Raw genomic sequence first — 19,301 nt, 5'->3', positions numbered from 1 at the left:
ACCCACGACCACTTCCATCTAGAAGGACAATGACATTAGATACATGGGAACACCACCACCTGCAAGTTTCCCTCCAAGCCACTCACCATCCTGACTTGGAACGATATCGCTGTTCCTTCGCAGTTGCTGGGTCAAAATCCTGGAATTCCCTCCCTAACAGCATTGTAGGTCAACCCACAGAACATGGACTGCAGCGATTCAAGGCAGCAGCTCACCACCACCTTCTCGAGGGCAGCTAGGGATGGGCAATAAATGCAGGCCAGCCACTGATGCCCATGTCCCACAAATACATTTTTAAAAAATTATTTCAGGTTTGTAATTGGAATTATGCATCACTTAACAGCATCCAATGCACATCATAAATAATAGTTGGGAAATTAGAAATATAGGGCAGGATTTTCTGGCTACGCTCACCCAAAACTGGAAAATTCCACTTGAGGTCAACAGACCTTTTCATGGTCTGCTCTCCCCGTCCGCTACGATCCCTATGGCAGGCAGAACGGGAAAACTTGCTCCAATGTCTTTTTTTTTAAAAAATGACCCTCCCCATTTATCTCAATATTTTAATGCATTGAATTTGGTCATATGCAATAAAAAAATGACTGATGTTTTGTCTCTGTGAATAAAAAAAAAAGATTTTGACTTGTGTTTCTTCCTTGGTAATAAAGTTAAAAATGGGCAAGTACTTACAAAACACAAAAAACACATTTTCAACCTTTCAAAATAATCCATTTCAGCCAAAGTCTAAATCTTCCCATGTCGCAATAAGAAAAAGTAACACACACATATATTTAGGACTTTACGTATTAATGGAATATGACAGACGTAAATTATGCAATCACAAAAACGACAGTAAAAAGAATCATTTTTGACAGGGTTGCTGCTGGAGCATTGAGATTCCCCACAAGGGAAATTGGAGTTTGTGCTCATTTTAAGTTACATACACAAGGAATATAAATTAATTCTGACATGCAGATTAAAAAGGGCATCTCCATATATGATGGCACAAGGGCAGATAGAAATACTCGGATATTTTAAGCAAGTGGTTATTTATCTTTGGCTATGTGTAAATTGCACAATAGTGAATTGCTGAAGAGCTTCATTCGCTATCCTAAAGAACACACTTTCCCTCACTGGCTTGCATTTACAAACTGAAAAACCTAGCTTTACAATAGGGTCAAGCACTCATATTCAACGAGTCATTTTAAGACCCAACATTTAAAGTTCCTTTTGTGCCCCACCATGAAGACTTTACAACTTGTCAAACCGTTTCTTCTCGGGTGCAATTACATTTTCATGCTAGCATTCTATATCTAACCACTATAGTATAGACCATTCCTGGGTACATAGAGCCATTTGGCCTCTGGCCATTCACGCCAGTGGCATTCTCTGGTCCCAGCTGCGGCGCACCCCCTGTCCTGGATTTCCCAGTGGCATGGGGTGGCTTCAATGGGAATTCCAATTGATAACAGTGGAACCAGAGGATCCCGTCACCAACAAACAGCATGCTACCTCTCGCCACCGAGAAAATGCTGAGGGGAGGCCAGGGTATCCCACCCAATATCAAGGGCATTTGTATCAAAGTTGTTATTAGATTAGATGTCTGGGTCAAAATCCTGTAAAATCCTAATAGCACAGTGCGAGTACCTTCACCACATGGACATCATTCATGGTTTAAAACTAATGGCTCACCAGCAGCTTCTCAAAGTCAATTAAGGGATGGGAAACAAGGCCCACCAAGTTGTGTCTTCATCTGTCACTTTTCTGCAAACATAGTCATCTCTTAAAAGGATGAAAAGTGGATAGGGTAATCAACCTAGGACAGCTTGCGTGTGTATTAGTTATAAAAGTCATGCTCAATGGAATTTGCCCAAGCCCCCACCAGTAGGTTCAATGGTGGGCACAGCAAGAGAATATGGCAGGAGGCCCAGAGATCAGTTTCAGGCTGGCATGAATTTACAACTTGTTCTTCCACTGGTGCCCCTCCTCCATGGCGAGGTGGAAGACCCACCAGTGACCAGTGTGAATCTCATTTGCATCCTGTTGACAGGATGTTGATAAAGGCCCTACTCCGCCCCCCCCACCCCCCCCCCCCCCCCCCCCCCCCCCCCCACCAGATTCTCCATGATGCTGGCAGGAAAATATGCCTGCATAAAACACGTTTGGAACAATGTTGCGTGCAGATGTTGGGACTCATGTGAACAATGCCTGAGGCTGGAATTCAGGATGGTGGCTGCCCACAAATGGAACACCAGAGCAGTGGGTCAGGGGGTGCATTTATAGGTGGGCCTTCCAGATTAAGTGCCTGGCAGGGGTCCATCTTCCAGCCTCGGAACGTTCCTGGAGATCCATCTTTGTTCTCAGGAGGCCCATCTTGTAGTCCGAGTGCTCCAGGAGATCTACCTTCAATTTCAGGAGGTCCACCTTCTTACATCAAGAGTGGATCAGTGATGTTGGATGCCTTTTCAATAAGGCACATCGGCAGACAATGCACTGTCCGGGCCTGCCCCATACTGAATACAGCATGAAACATCCTGGTGCACTGAAAGGGTTAATTATCACACAAGTTTAAAAATCACACAAGCTGCTAAACTCAGTCACATTGGGAAAACAATGAGAAAAAACACAGGTCTCGGTTATAGCAGACCCAGATAAGAATCAAGGACCATAAAACTCCCTGTGACAAAGCATACACACAAGACCTGTATTGAATTATGGCAGCTGCAGCTTGTCAGAGTGTTATAACAAGGAACAATGGGCATGGAAGGTTGAAATACTATTGGTTAGACATATAGCTATCATAACCGTGTCTGGAAGTTAATAGATAAATAGAAAGAAATGTGTGCTTGGTGATATTACAATTAGGTAGACGTGCCCAAGTTGTAATTGGACCACTATGTTATGCATGATGTAAACCTAATTGTTAGTTGTGAGCAGATATAGATAACTTCTGTGCAAATGTACATCTTTGATTGATATATGCTAATTTCTTGTAACTGGATCTGAACTATAACTGTACAATCTTTGAATTGGAGCCCTCCCTGGTGAACCACTCGTTGAAGCACTGGCGCCAATAGTTCATAATAATGGCCTTGTTAAAAACTCCAAGCATCTTTGTCTGGTTTTCTTGAGTGTGAAGTACACTATAGCCAAATAGCTGTACTTCTCTCCACAACATGCATAATTAATGAGGTTGAGGCCAAAAGATTTGGTGCGATTCTGTGCCAGCCTCCACAGCGGGAAACGATCTATGATCCCGCCCTTGCCACGGCACTTAGTCACTCCAGAACCAGAATTATTACTGTTCCAAGATGAATTGAGAAGCCTCCAAGTAAAGCTCGAGATATCCTCCACCCTCACAATTTTCTACTCTAATATTGAACGTCTGCAGTTCTGAAAGGAATTTTAAATGGCTGTCAGATGGACAGTTTAATGTAGGTAGGATACCACTGGCCTGCTTTCTTCTTGGTAAATTGAGAAAAGCAAGGCCTATTGAGGAGGATACAACAAGAGGAGAAATCTGTCTCCAGTCTTCTGGTGCTTTTAGTCAAGCAGGATATTAGTGTATATACCAAGCTAATGTTTCAGGGTAGGGCTCAGTGAATACTGCATTGTTGGAGGTTTTATCATTTAGATGAGATGATAAATGAAGGCCCAGGCTGTTAGTTCAGGTGGATACGGGAAGTCTAATGGTATATTTGTAATAGCAAGTAGTCTCACAACACCAGGTTAAAGTCCAACAGGTTTATTTGGTACGACGGGCTTTCGGAGTGCTGCCCCTTCATCAGGTGGGGTAGGCACTTACTGTGCCTACCCCAGTCCAATGCTGGCATCTCCACATCATGGTATATTTGTCAGGGAAGGGAGTTCGCCCAGCATTCTGGCCAATGTCCTATGTCATTAGCAGAACTAAACAGTAAGTAATTGTTATTTCTGGGATGCTGCTGGGTACAAATTGCTACTGCGTGGTTTATAAACAATAGGGTCTGTACTTCGTATGGAACATTGGAATGATTCAATAAAAAGTGCTTATCAATGCGCATCATTCTTTTGCCAAACAATTTTTCTGGGAAATATACACTAGAATTCTATAAATAAGAAATGAGTCTACAGAGCAGGAGCTTACATTTCAGACTGCAGCATTTCAAAAGCTCATAGAATCCTGAATTAACTCTGAACAGCACTTGGCTGGTGGTAATTACAACTGACTTACTGATTATTTTGATGAATGCGCCAATATCATTGCTATCTCCCTCCACTCCTCCAACCATATTGCCATTACACTCTTCCCCAGAGAGGGTTAGGCAAAAAAAAAGGTAATGGACAAATCCTAGCTACTCAAGCCAGTCACAAAGATAGCAATTATCAGATTGCTTCTCAGTTTGACCTTGTGTTTGATGGGAAAATGTCTAATTTCTGCATCAACTATCCATGTTTGAAGAAAGCTGACAAAATATAAAAAGGCATTTAATAATGCAAAAACTTACTGCACTGAATTTAATGAAAACTTGTAAAGCAATGGTTAATGCAGCTTAGTATTATTTTCACTTATCTCAATTTTTATTGATGGATCTCGGTTGAAGTTACCCATGAAGAACTGGTTATAAAGTCCATTATTCTTATTTCACAAAATAAATCTTCTTCAGATCTGCAACGACCATGCTTAATTTTTCAAATTTTAATCACTACCAAGTACAGAGGACAACCCACTATTCATAAGTATGCATCTTCGATTAAATAATAGAAATCATTGCACTGATAAGGAATATTAACAGCTCGAATCTTACAATATTAAAAAAATTAATAGACAATCCTAATCAACATATTTCTCATGCCTATGAAGTTAATTGTTTTCTTTGAAGACACAGGTCAGCTTTAGATGTAAATACTATATATATATTTTATAATTAAAATCAAACTTGGAACTTCATAAATCTGTGCCCAAAAACGTTTTTTTGAAAATTTTATAAAATTTATAGAACATTTTTCAAACAAAGTGTTGTCTGTCGTTTCTTGAAAATTTATAAAGCAAGTTGTTTCAATCTGAAAATAACAACCCATTGAAAAATAGGTTTGAGCACCACACGCTCTTTCACACAATAAATCAATTTGTCTTCAGCATCAAATTCAGTTCAAGGTCACTCTTTCAACACAATGCACTGCAAATACAAGCTGCATTTATAAGTAACAAATGAATCATCATTGCTTCTTGTGGAAAATTCCGTGAGTTAAGGTGACATAAGAAAGACAACAAGAAAAGAACAATGTAAATGAAGAGGAAAATACATCTGTGCATTGTGTAAAAACAATATTGAAGTTATTTTCCTTTGTTTATGAAACTGTAGTACAGAATAATGAAGCTAGTTTGGGAACTCAATTGTAAGACAACCAACAAGTTTATTTTGCCACATAAATAGTCACCAAAAAATACACTTAATAGAGGACAATATGGTTTTCCCAAGTTTGCAATCTTCCAAAGCAATTTAGATCCATCCTCATCTTACACATTTGCTCATCTGGTAAATCAGTTTCCTTTAAACTATAAGAAATCTTTGAAGCTACGGAACTCTTGGTATTGCAATAATCCAATTTGGAAATTAACTGCAGAACTTTATACATCAGTGCTACGTAATGACTAAATGAATAAAACAGTACCATTTTAATAACATAACAGTACAAATATTAATAAACCTTGCAGCACTGCAATCTGTTTGCAATTATCTGTACTGACTAAAGATGTACATAGTCTGCATTCTTGAAAAGTGCACAGTGATATACTGAAGAATAGGTCTTCATAAAACTTCACATCCAACACTTATGGCATAATGGAGTCACTGAGCATTCAAGGAAAACTCTCAGAACAGGATCTGTGCTGGCTTTATAAAAAAAAACATCTTAATATTCCAATCCATGCAACAAAGAAAAGTGATGTTGCATATAATACATGAAAATAGTGTTTTGCAATGATTTTTTAAAAATTCCAGCCTTGATTTCAGTGGTCACTATTATTGATTGATAAACAATAATACTACTAGGATTGATTTTATACTAAAGACAACAATTGTGAAGGAATGACCTGCCATCCTTTAAAGAAAAAAGTGATTAGATATTTAAAACCACAGCCATTTGAATTTACAGAATCTACTTTTCCCCAAATTATTTCCATACCATCATCATGTGCAGACATATTAATCCATCATATTTGTTCTGATTTGCACTATGATTGAATCGAGACTAAAATATGCAGGTTCTTTGACTTTTATGACATTGTGCATCACTTCTTCCAGTGAATAACTAAGCAGAATAGTGAAAAGCAAAGAACATAAATAGAAAGTCTATACATTAAAGGAACTTAACAATTACTTTCAAAAGGCCCATCTTTTCCCAAAATCCCCATCCTAATTAGTTTTCTGTCCCTTTGGAATATTAATCTTGACTACTGAAGATTAAATATACAACTGTCCATGAACTGTGTGTTTCAATGGGTATTGTAGGAGGTGATTAACTGCATCTTACGGTTTTGAGTTTCAAAATACAAGATAAACAGAATGTGTAAGAGTATAGGCATTAGCGAACTACCAACACCACCAAATTCATTTATTTTCAAAAAAGTATTAACATATGCACACACACATCATAGGAGAAAAAGTTTTAAGCCAAAGAGTTCTGTTATTTTGCTATTATTTGAGTCAATGTTTCCAGTCTACAACAGCTAAATAAAAAACTATTCTTTGGCTCAGGTAAAAATAACTGCATGAAAAGCTCGATGGCAGCCTTAGGTCTCAACCAGAGATGACAAGTTTGAATTACGTTTTGAAAGCAGGTATGGGTAAGAAAATTCAGCCATTGCAATAGAAAAACAAAAACCCTTATATATTACAGGGTTTCAAACTATTTAGTTGAGAACAGCAGATTCCATACTTGTAAGGAATACCAATCATAGTATGCTTAGAAGTTAAAATTTAAATTTCAAGTTAATGCAGTCTACCCATGCAAAACTATTACCAAGATGAAAAAACATCTAGCACTCCTTGTATTTCATTCATCCAGTTTCCAATTTTTTTTTTACTGTGACCCAACACTGCAGTATTATCTCAAGAAATTCAAATCTCACTTGCTGAGCTTTTTCAGTTAGTTTGAACCTGCCTATGAGAGCACATTTGTTTCCACAATTTTGGTATCACTGTCACTGTTGCTTAGCGGTCGTTTGGTTGACAACCTGGACTTCAGGGCATCTTCAATATTGTCCATGTCATCGTCAGAGTTAATAACAGAGATGTGCCGGCGATACAGAGGAGGGCTGTGAAACAAATGGGAGAAAAATGTTTATTATAAATCCATTCATACAATTGAAAATTACATTTTTATGCTGCATTTAAAACTGTAGCATCAGTGCAATGGTTTTGCTTTGAGGAAACACCTAGAAGTTGTACTTTAAACAACTGGAGCAGACTTGACTCCAGAGTATAGGAGAATTTGGCTTCCTCCTCAGGTTTGTTTTGCACTGATACTACAACTGTTGCAGAAATTCAGCTTTAAAATAGTTGTTTCTGTTCAACAGAAACAGCAAACAGTATACATCTAAGTTTGTTCAGAAGTGATACTATGACAAGTTAAAAGTAATTTTCTTGCTTTCTAGCAATTTATGGAAGAAATGCCAGTTGCAGCTGTTTAGTTTCTATCAACCCCTTCAACAAAATCCAGAGTGCAGATGACATTGTTAGGCTAGAAATTAACGATCTATCTAGTGAGGGTCAACAATAATCAAAAGATTAGTCATGCTTCAAATGTTTAGATAATTGAACTCATTTTTTTCTCTTCTCCAAATTGGAGCATATTAACCATGCAGTGAATTTCATCTGACATCATGCTGAACAAATAATAAAACTAACTCGAGACAAGGAAGTTATAGGTGATAGGTAACCAATTACAAGATATTTTGTGGTGTATTTACTAACCATCAGTAATTCTCTTTTCATTCGCTTATTATGCAAAATTATACTCATCGTTTCTCATAAGAATGTTAATGTTATCTGGTAAACACTGACTAACAATGCAGAGTCAGAAAAGAGCTCTGTATGTTTGTGGCAATGCCACAAGTAGTGAGTTTTATGGTCAGCTATTTCCCTCTTTTGTAAGTGAAAACACATGAGGTTGATAGCAAATTTGAAAGAATGGGAAAAGAAAATGGGAAAAGATGATTCAGTAACTTTCACACCAAGAATATAAACTGTTCAGAACACACTTCTAGTATTTAATGTGAGGGATGTTAATGGTAATGAGAAGAGTTTAAAGTTGTCTCAGAAGAAAACAAAGCATGCACTTTTGGCACATTCATTAAGATGAAGTTGATAACTGTTTGGGAATTGTATGCTTCCCATTTCACAATCCCAGGGGTAATTATAACCTTTCATGCTGGGCAGGAAATGAATGGATCTTTTTATTTGCACCTTGTCTGATTTTACTCTCCGGTGACAACAATAGAGAGCAAGATCAGGTGTGGTAGAAAATAGAGTGGCTATCCCAAACTCACCTTTTTTACTGCCTGCGAGGTTAGGTTAAAATTACCCTCACCTATGATCAAGCACTTCAATATTGGCACTTCGAAATAAAGTCCCCTATATTCTGCCCTAACTTCAGAAGTACACCCGACCATGAGACATTTTTCAATTTTCCACATTAGCCACTCAGTAGCCTCTCTGAGAAAATGAATTCAAACCAAATTGCGGCGAGATTTTTGCTGTCCACCGTGCCCATTTTATTAGAATGATCAAAAATCTTAAATTTATTTGGCATAAGACTCTCAGTCAACAGGCAACTTTCATCCCGTGAATCAGGCTGGATTTGTATCGGGTTTCGCATTCAACCCATTGTACTACCCAGCTGTGTTTTGCATAACATTATTTTTGTTACAGAATACAATGCTTACAGCGTAAACCAATTATTTTTACAACTTTAGTAAGTTTCAGTTAAGAGAAGTGAACTAATAATAGTCATGCATCTTCATGCTACACTGCACACCATGCTTCAGATAAACCTACTTCACTAGTCACTTTCTGGTCTGTACAGGTACTTCATCATCACACTGTCTACTTGCTTTATTTTACTCTTGTCATTTCTTTTTGTTTTCTTTCCAGACTTTTCATCAGTTTTGTTTTCTTTACCATCTTCATCTTCTGAATTAGATTTTCTGTTTTTTCTACCTCGTTTGACACTGCTCATACTTCGATATGAAACTGTGGAGCGAGAAGAGGAGGAACTGGAAGATGATTCTGATGACTCTGAGTCACTTTCCTTCTTTTTGGATTTCTTCTTGGACTTCTTAGAGCGTTTCTTGGAGCCTTTCTTTCTTTGCTCCTTTTCAGATTCAGATGACTCCGAATCTGAACTTTTACTTTTCTTGTTTTTGCTTTTCTTGCTTTGTGACTTACTGAAATCTAGAGAGGAGGATGATCTCTGGAGGTTGGATGGCTGTTTATTTAGCTCTTCCTTATCCTCCTCAGAGTCTGGGTCAAGACTTTTTCTTTTAAATGTAATTGGTTTATAATTCAGAACTTCATTAATGGCAGCTTCTAAATCAGGATCCATGTAATTCCTGTGAGCCACAGGCTTGACATTAGAACTATCTGGTTGCATATCATCTGAAGCAGATGATCTAGGTCTGGGAGGAACACTAAAACTGCGCCCTACGGAATGCTGACTATATGATGATCTTTCACTTAGCACTACACTAACAGCAGGATCATCATCATCCAACTCACCCAATCTACTCTTTGTGAAAGACAATCTTGAATCTGTACGACTACTAAGTGCAGGGCTTTGCAATCCTATTTCTGATCTACGGTTGAGCAAAGGGCTAACTGGACTGAACAAGTCACTATGATTGTCATCGAGTCGTGAAAGACTTCGCCTCAGACTTGATGGAGGACTGGTTATAGCAAAACTCACGGATGATCTGACATCATCATCAGCCTCCAAGTCCCGTCTTGTGGAAACACGGCTTACAGGGACTGATACAGTAGAAGCTTTGTCAAAGTCAGGACTGGTCACAGCCCATCTCCTGTCTAACCCTTTCCTAGCTTTACTTGTGGCCTCTGAATATGCCTGAGAAATAACAGATCCCCTATCATCCAAGTCATCAGCTCCTTTCGATTTTTTCCATGACGTAACAGAGAAGTTGTCATTTAAGTTGTCTGAACTGGTGGTTTTCTTTGTTCTTCGGAATGACCTATCTGGTGACATTGACCGTTCTTTACTAAGTGCTGTCAGAAGGGAGTCATTGTTGCTTTTACCACCAAGAGAATCTTTCATATTCCCTCTTTTACGATAGCTGAGAGAACTCATTACAGAAACTGGTCTACTGTCCTCCACTTCTTTCCCTTCTTTTAATTCTTTCCCTTCCTTCCCCTCTTTCAGGTCCAAACTAACAGAAAATCTGGTTAATGGACAAACAAGAAACAAAGAGAAAGAAAATCAAATTAAATGAATTATAAAAAAGCGTACATAGTATAAAACTGATCAACAGCAGTAATGAACAATAAAAGGAAAAGAAAAAGAAAAAGCAAAGGTACACAAAAATATTATTTGAACTAGATGTTGTGATGGGCTCAATTTATGAGAAAAGTGGGAGGCGTATGGGTAAAAAAGCTTTGTTCTAAATTGCTAATTTTAGTGCTTCTTCTACCAAATGTCTTTGAAACTTTACCTATATACACACATACATACATTACTAGAAAAATATGGGTAGGCCATCTTATTTTTGCATTTTATTAAATTATGCAAAAGTAATATTCAATTTGATATTCTACTACAATAATACTAAAATATAGTTATGTAAATTTTGGAATGGAAGCTACTTGCAATTTATGTTCTACTAACCTTGAGCTTTTTAGGCTTCCATCATCTGAATATGTTTTGGTGGAGCCCTTGTTCTTTGACAGCCAGGATTTGACACCATCCACTCGCTCGTCGACTTCAGAGTCTGTGTCTGAATCACCTTCACTGTTCCAAGGCATGCATTGAAAAGACATGTTTTAATGTTTATGAATCTCGCTTTGTGGACTGATAATGTATTCAGGTTACAAAAAAGACAGAACAGAGCAGAGCACTCACACTGGAGCGAGGTGACCAAATATAAAAAAAACATAGATCATTTACCAGCTCTCAGTTAGTAGTTATTTCTTGCATTACTTCACACATTCTGATTTTTACTTTAAAATGTCAGATGCAGTTAGTAGAAGTAATAGGACGATCTCCAGTTATACTTAAAACTATAAATTGTATCAAGACAGGCATTTAACAGATCAGAATTCTGGTAGAAACAAATTATTTGTTTGTCCACTGATGAAGGAGCTGTAGGAACCATAATTTATTGTCAGCAATATTATAATGAACAAGAAGGTATACTCCCATTTTCTTTCAAAGTGTATTCCCTTTACCCCTCTTGAAACATTGTCCAAATAACTATCATTCATGTGTCAGCCTTAATAATAGCATTGGTAGGCTGTTTGTGCATTAGGGCATGATCAGTAAGCCAAGCTCTTTCCTCACCACATGTCCACACTTCCATGTCCATCAGGAGTCACAGTATAACGAGGAGAAACTGGCAACCTGGTTGAGATTGCCCATTCTAATCCAGAGGTTAATTGCCCCAGCTAGTTCAGCATAGATCGAAAATCAAACTTGGGTTATTTCTATTCTGAATAGCTAAGGTACTTAACATGTATATCTGCAAAGTCGTCAAATATGATTGTTACATAACATTTCTGATAATATTTGTTCAACTTCAATGAACTTGATGATTTTAACTACATAGCCTTATTATGATTCTTTATATCCCCTGCCTTGAGAGATATCTGGCAAAAACAGATCGGTAACAGCAGTGGACAATTACTTGGATACTCCCAGTGACCATCATCATTTTCAAGTAATTACTTGAGTTCAACCAAAGAATATCCTTTAAAGATGATGGCCTGGATTTCCAAGTTGGGTTGACTTGGAAGTCCTTTCAAAATGGAGGTTGGTCTCAATTCCAGGAATCTTAGCCCCATTCCAGGATTGCTTAATTTTCGGAAGCAACTTTAAAGTGTGCAGACTGGTACCTGTCAGCAGAATGCATCCAGCACTCTGACCTGGCCGGCTCCATTGCCGAGATGGGCATGTTGTACTCCTCTGCAATTTTCATGGAGTCCAGCCAGGTTTTTAAAGAGTAGTGGTTCACTGCCCGTTGGAGGAATTGAGAGGACCTCTTAAAAAGCAAGTTCAAAATATCCCCCTTACGCCCCCATGCCAGGCTCTGTCCTACCACTCATCCCTAGTCCTTCATGTCCCCCCATGCCAAGCTCTGCCCTAATAGCCACACCTTCATGACCCCCTCCCTTTCCCCAATGCCAAACTCTGGCACTTCTATACTCACTGGTCCCAGAAAATGTAGTGGGTCAATGAACACCATATTGTATAGTGGTATGTTTTTTCAAAACATTTTGCAATAATGTAATCCATTTACAACTTTCTGTAATACTTGGAAAATAAATTTGGACCAGCCTAATAAAAGTAACAATCATCTAGTCACTCTGAAGTTTCAAAAATGACAAAGCCTTGAAACCACTTAACTGTGTCAACAAACATAATGAAATTGACCACAGAGACCAGATAGATTGAGCTGTCAATTAAACAATGTTTCCTCCGGGGAGCGGCTTTTCTAGTATTCTAATAACTACAGCTATTGAAATACAAGAATGCCTACAAGTGACAAGGTTGAGTACATTCCACAATAAACTAGATGTACGCTGGAAGGAATTTACTTAAATTAATGGAGAATTATGCAATATTTGCCCCGGTCTTCTGGATTAAAAGGAGAGTTCTTAACCCAGTTTTATTGACCTGTAAAAGTCAGCTGCTTATTTTTAAACATTTTCTTGCGATCAAAGTGAGGAATGCTTTATTGGAGAGTTAAACACTTCCCATTTTAGGCATCTACCGTCACTACACCCAAGTTTGGTATAGAAGAGATCAGTTAACTGCACCAATTTGCAAAACTTTCCTCCATAAGCCAAAACAATTCTGTGGCCAATCACCCTGTTTTCAGTAGATGCTGAATTATGTAATGTTTTGTGCTTCATACTCACGCCCCGCTAGGAACTACTTTAGCAAGACTATCTAAACTTACTCACACAGGACCCTTACAGCAGCAGACAGAAAACGTTACAACATCAACGTAGGCTGAATTTGAACAAAGGTTACAAGAGATGAAAAGCCTGTTCATCGCCCTCCGTGTCACCCAGTTCCTCCAAATTCATTTTACAAGGCACTTAATAAAATGGTAGGCAATTTCTGATGAACTACCATAGTTCAGAGCTTAAAAGATGAAGAGGTCTTTGTAGTTAATTGAATTTTTTTCTCTTTAAAAATTATACTACAATTAACAAATAAATTAAGTATTTAAATAAGCATCTTCATAAATGGTACCATTACATTAATAATTCATAACTTATCAGTTGTGATTTTTTTTAAACCTCAAGGTGTACCATGCATAATGGCACCAAAATTCCTGTCACTTCGCTGCAGTTTAAAACTATTAGTCGTGAGCACTGTTGGGAAAACTTAATTACAACTGGTGTCACACTCAATTAATGTCCTTGGTGACAATTCATTAAACACTACAGAATTACAATACAGTATGTAAAGGGTTTTTACTAGCAGACATTAATATCCTTCATGGTACAGAGACTCTGTGGATCACTATTAGACAGAAGTACATTCATCTTCACTTGTTATAACTTTCTTCACAAGCTGATGTCCTTGGAATTGACACAATTATTCAATTGTATACGCTAAATAAATTAATCTATATGGAACATTTCTTGAAAAAAAGCAGGGATCCTATTTCATAGTTATTTTGGTTCATACACGCATGCATTCTTCTGCTTTACAAGTGATGCCATGCAGGTAGAAACCGAATATAAAAGTTAAAGGTCATGCTTAGGTTAGATTGGGATACATGTTTGAAGTGATTCTGATGAGGTTCTCACATTTTATTCTTTCTTTTCTGATACTTTGTCACCATATCTTGCAAACTGCAAATAAAAATAAACACAGCAAAGCCCAAAAATAAACACCAGTTTGGGGGTGGGGCAGGGGTAGATGAATTGATACACATGGAAAATATACACAGGAATGTGCTATTACAAATAAAAACAAATATTAAAAGATGAAGAATATGAAGACAATCGTAATCTGCAAATCGTGGATCCAATGAAACCACCATTGTTTTAATGAAGAAAGTGCACTGATCTGTATATTTGAAGTCAAAACTAACTTGAAAATCTTCAAATTAGCTGATCAGCTTAAAATACACCATGAATTTCTACGGCACATTTTTATATTAACTGCAAATTACTTAGCATCTTCCACTTACTCCTTTGAAAGTTAATTCCTGAGCGTCAGGCAGCAGCACTATAGAATAATGCTGCACAATAATTGTTACTGAAAACACAGGCTAGAATTTTGCCTCACATTTTGTGCATATGATTTTTTCTTACACATAATGCAGCTAAGCACGATTTGAAGGGTTGTCTACAATGTTGTTCTGAAGGTCATGCATACAAGCATTGAAAATAAAGTATGCCTAAAATTTCATAGTAGATAGTGTAGGATGGGGATATCTTTTATATTGTTTGCACATCTTTGCATCCTTGAAACAACTTTTGGCTCAACAGGTCTCAGCATACCTTGTGAAAAACAAAAATTGAAAACATGCCCGTGATGCACATACCTGTTGATGAGGTCTTCATTTTCATCACTTTCCATTTCATCTTCAATTGCGGCTTGCAGATCTCCAATTCTTTTAAAAGCAAGTTTAAGGTCAGATTGTAGACTCTGATTTGCAGCTTCAAGACTCTCGATATCCATTTCCTATAAAACATTAAAATATATTTAAAAAGGGAAAAAGAAACTTTCCTTACCTGCTACCTAAAAGCCACTATTCAAAAGTGTACCTGAACAAGACAGGGCTTAAACTCAAAGAGAGACCAAAAGAGAAAATGCTGGTAAAAGCAAATTACTGTGGATGCTGGAATCTGAAACCAAAAGAGAAAATGCTGGAAAATCTCAGCAGGTCTGGCAGCATCTGTAAGGAGAGAAAAGAGCTGACGTTTGGAATCCAGGCGACACTTTGTAAAAGTTTTGGCAAAGGGCCACCTGGACTTGAAACATCAGCTCTTTTCTCTCAAGTCCAGGTGGCCCTTTGTCAAAACTTTGACAAAGTGTCGTCTGAACTCCAAACGTCAGCTCTTTTCTCTCCTTATGATGCTGCCAGACCTGCTGAGATTTTCCAGCATTTTCTCTTTTGGTTTCAGATTCCAGCATCCACAGTAATCTGCTCTAAGACAGGGCTTGGTTGTCTTGTCCATCAAGATTGGATCATGCAATATCACCAATTCTTAAGTTTTAAGTTTATTTATTACTGTCACAAGTAGGCTTACATTAACCTGTAAAAAAGTTACTGCGAAAATCCCCTAGTCACCACACTCCAGCATCTGTTCGGGTACTCCTGAGGGAGAATTTAGCATGGCCAATGCACCTAACTAGCACGTCTTTCGGAGGAAACCAGAGCACCCGGAGGAAACCCATGCAGACACGGGGAGACCATGCAGACTCAGCAGAGACAGTGACCCAAGCTGGGAATGAAACCCAGGTCCCTGGAGGTGAGGGGCAGCAGTACTGGCCACTTGGATTGAATCATGCAATATCACCAATTCTTTAGATTCACTCAAACAATGGCCAACTGGATGTGGCACTAGAGGCCCTTTTTTAAAATCTACAGAGCCACATCCCAGCCTAATATGTTGTTATGAAAAGAAAAAAAAAATCTAGCAAGTTACAAAGAATGTTAAGAAAATTAATATCTACATGCAGCACATAGACAAATCAGATTTAATTTCAGTGCTTTTAGTTGCATGGCTCAGTGACTGCAAATATCCTTCTGGTACACTTAGTCACCAAAAGTATCTGGAGACATTCTGCAGAGCTGTGGGAGCTCGTTGTCCAATATATAACATACATACATGCAACTGTACATATTATTCCTTCTTAAAATAGGCAGTTTAGGAAAATAATTCAGCTACATCTTTGTTAACACTGCTCAACAGCAAGATTCCAATAGCTGCATTTGAATATGGATTGTAATAGTGAATCTAACAACAAGAAAGATGAAACATATGGCACTTCCCTATTTCTTTGCACAAATGCAGGATTATTTATACTCCTTTTCACTATTAAGTGAAGATCATGAAAAAAATGAGTTGTCACATGTTCACTTACTAGCTCATGTCTTTTGCGGCTGGCTTCAGCTTCCTTCTTGCTAAGTTCTCCCATTTCTTCCTTTACATCCCTCTGCTGCCGCTGCAGTCGCTTGTTTTGTTCCTTCTCCCGATTTTCAGCAGCTGCCCTCTGATCTCTCTCCTCTCCCAGTTTTTCCAGGTTTTCCTTGAGACGACTAACCAGGCTCTATGCAACAACAGTGAAATACGGTGAACTACTACTATTGGAGGTACACTTAGCAAGCACCTTTCCATGTTTTGGAACACAATTCAAGTGGTGTGGAAAATCAAACTCATTTATGCAACATCCTAGCACAAATATTATATTAATATGAATGTACATCATTCTCATCGTCATCCAAACTTTCAGGAGTTTTATTTTTCTGATCGAGGGAAAAATCAGAATTAAACACTATTGCACATGCAAATTAAGTTTAGCCGGTTTTATTTCACCCCTTAGTTCTGAGTGTGCACACTGGACGTGAACCTATACAGGAGCATTCTGGAGAATGGAAAACGGACAAATATAATTCTATCCTACCTTGGCAGTCCGATGGACACACTTTGTAATAAAGATCATCAGAAAATAGAAAGGGCAATTCCTGATAAATGCAAGCACTGATAACAACAGCAGCTCCACCTCCCATGAAAATTAGTTGATTTTTCTTCCACTAGACTAGATTTGCTTAATGGTAATAGTAATGCATGCCTCAAAATTGACTGGGGGAGAAAGAACTTGCATTTAAAAAGAGTGTATCGCATTTTCCAGATATCTCCCAAATCACTTAACATGTACATTAGATCATCAGATGATTGGTAGGAATTAATACTACACTAGTCCATTTAATATCAGCAACTCCAAAAAATAATTTAATGGTGGGGCTTATACTTCTTTGCTCAGGTAAGCTAGTTTGCTAACAATGTCTGTCTTGCACTTGGAAAAAAATATTAATATACAAGGGAGAATGTGTGATTAACATTGAAAAATAATATTCTTTCTCCATTTCAATTTGTGATATTTTTTGATTGGTTTGAATGATTACTATACCCAGTGCATAAATTGCAAATACATCTCTGTGAACACAGTCTGTTTTTCCATATTTTAAAATGTAAAAGCTTGATCAACAATAATTGTGACCCTGTTAGATTAAAAATCTCATGTGTATGAAGTAATTACTGAATGCGATTCAAAAAAAAGTACATCATTATAAAAGGCCATCAATCAAACAAGCTGCAAGTGTGTTATATTGGAAAGACAATACTTTTAATGCAAATGTGGGTACATTATCTTGAGACATAAGCACTCACTCATTACTGAAGAGATTCCCTCTTATTCTTCTAAATTCCAGTGAATACAGGGCTAGTCAACCCAATCTCTCCTCATACGACATCCTGCCACCCAGGAATCAGCTCCGTAAACCTTTGCTGCACTCCCTCTCTGGCAAGTATATTCTTTTGTGGTAAAGAGACCAAAACTGCACACAATATTCCAGATGTGGTCTTGTGCAGTAACCTTTCATGTAGCAACTCTCCGAAAGCTTTTGGGAAATCTAAATACACAACATCTACAGACTCTCCTTTATCCATCTTGCTTATTACATCCTTAAAAAAATTTCAAACACAATTCCCCTTGCACAAAACCATGTTGATTCTTCCTGACATTATTAGGATTTCTAAATGTCCTGCTACTACCTCCTTAATAATGGATTTCAGCATTTTGTCCAATGGCAAGTGACAACGAACCTAGTTTCCTGCTTTCTGTCTTCCTCCTTTCTTGAATAGGGATGTTGCAGTTTTCCAATTCGCTGGGACTTTCGTTAATCGAGGGAATTTTGGAAGAATACAACTGATACATTCACAATCAAGGCAGCCTCTTTCTTTAAGACTCGAGGATGCAGGCCATCAGGCCCAGGAGACTTGCCAGCCTATAGATCCCATTAGTTTTCTGAGGGCATTTTCTCTAATGATCATGATTGTTTTAAGTTCCTCCCTCCCTTTTGTCTCCTATTTTTCTATTTGTGGCGATCTTTGTGTCTTCTACTGATAATACAGAACAGTTGTTCAACACCTGTCATTTCCCATTATTAATTCCCCAGTCCCACACCCTAAAGGATCAGTACGCACTTTCAGTGCTCTTTTCTTTTGTTCTGAAGCCTACAAAGAAAATCCTGCCCCATGCGTCCAATCAGCCCATCTCACTGCTCCACTTTCTAATATTATTCAGCCTCATTTGTAAGTAGAGCTAATCTTTTTGCCTTTATTATTCATACTACCAGACTTTATTAAAAGACTGCATCTAGTTTTGCAATCCAAGTGGATGGAGTACAGCAAAAAGCACAGAAGCAAAATCACAACATAACTGTAATGTGGTATGACAGCCACATATCCCAGTCTGTTCTTCCTTTCTCTCTCCATCTTTCACCACTCTTTTCCCATGGCATTGCTTTCTGATGATTTCACTCGTGTCTATTCCGCCATAGATACTATATTATCTCCAAAGCTTCTCACTTGGTTGCTTCTGATGAGCCCTAGGGCATGATCATGGTCTCAATCACTTCTTCATTTATATGCTTCCAGAGACATGGGATCAGATGCACTGACAACATCTCTATCTTCACACTTCCTCTTTCACATCTGACGGTATGGCTGTGCACTCTAACATCAAGATTTGTTGAACCGTAACTTACTTTGGTTCAGCATAGCCAAAACTGTGTAATTTAACTTTAGCTCATGCAAACATTTAGGTTTCTCCACTTTCAGTTCCAGCTTCCACCTCTGGACAGAAGCACAGAACGCTGATGTACTGCTTGAACTTAGGATCAGCTTCCTCTCCCAAAACCAATCCCTTAAAAGACTATCACGCCTCCCCATCTCTGCCTAAACCTCTCCACTTCATTGCAGAAATGCTAATCCATTGCTTTACCTTTTCCATGCTCTATTTCTCTGATGACTTTCTTGCTGGTCTTCATGATTTTTCCCTCT

At 38.1% G+C, this 19,301-nt stretch overlaps 1 protein-coding gene across 26 annotated transcripts in view; it reads right to left on the bottom strand.

Moving 5' to 3' along the window:
- Positions 1 to 5,373: 5,373 nt before the first annotated feature.
- Positions 5,374 to 19,301, bottom strand: part of myo18ab (myosin XVIIIA b) — a 250,293-nt gene continuing 236,365 nt past the window's right edge. For 21 of the 26 annotated variants that reach the window (XM_078224889.1, XM_078224878.1, XM_078224877.1 and 18 more), the window contains 6 exons: positions 16,321 to 16,506; positions 14,774 to 14,913; positions 14,031 to 14,075; positions 10,879 to 11,001; positions 9,042 to 10,435; positions 5,374 to 7,300 (listed from right to left, as the gene is read on the bottom strand). In XM_078224889.1, the coding sequence (XP_078081015.1) occupies positions 9,046 to 10,435; positions 10,879 to 11,001; positions 14,031 to 14,075; positions 14,774 to 14,913; positions 16,321 to 16,506 (1,884 nt within the window). In that variant the 3' untranslated portion in view covers positions 5,374 to 7,300; positions 9,042 to 9,045. The remainder of the gene's footprint in view (positions 7,301 to 9,041; positions 10,436 to 10,878; positions 11,002 to 14,030; positions 14,076 to 14,773; positions 14,914 to 16,320; positions 16,507 to 19,301) is intronic. The other 5 variants (XM_078224897.1, XM_078224895.1, XM_078224898.1 and 2 more) reach the window with 3 other exon arrangements.

This window comes from Mustelus asterias, chromosome 12 (genome assembly GCF_964213995.1).
Source record: "Mustelus asterias chromosome 12, sMusAst1.hap1.1, whole genome shotgun sequence".
Classification (NCBI taxonomy): Eukaryota; Metazoa; Chordata; class Chondrichthyes; order Carcharhiniformes; family Triakidae; genus Mustelus; species Mustelus asterias.
Note: the sequence above shows the minus strand (reverse complement) of the source record. Positions and strands in the feature narration are given on the sequence as shown.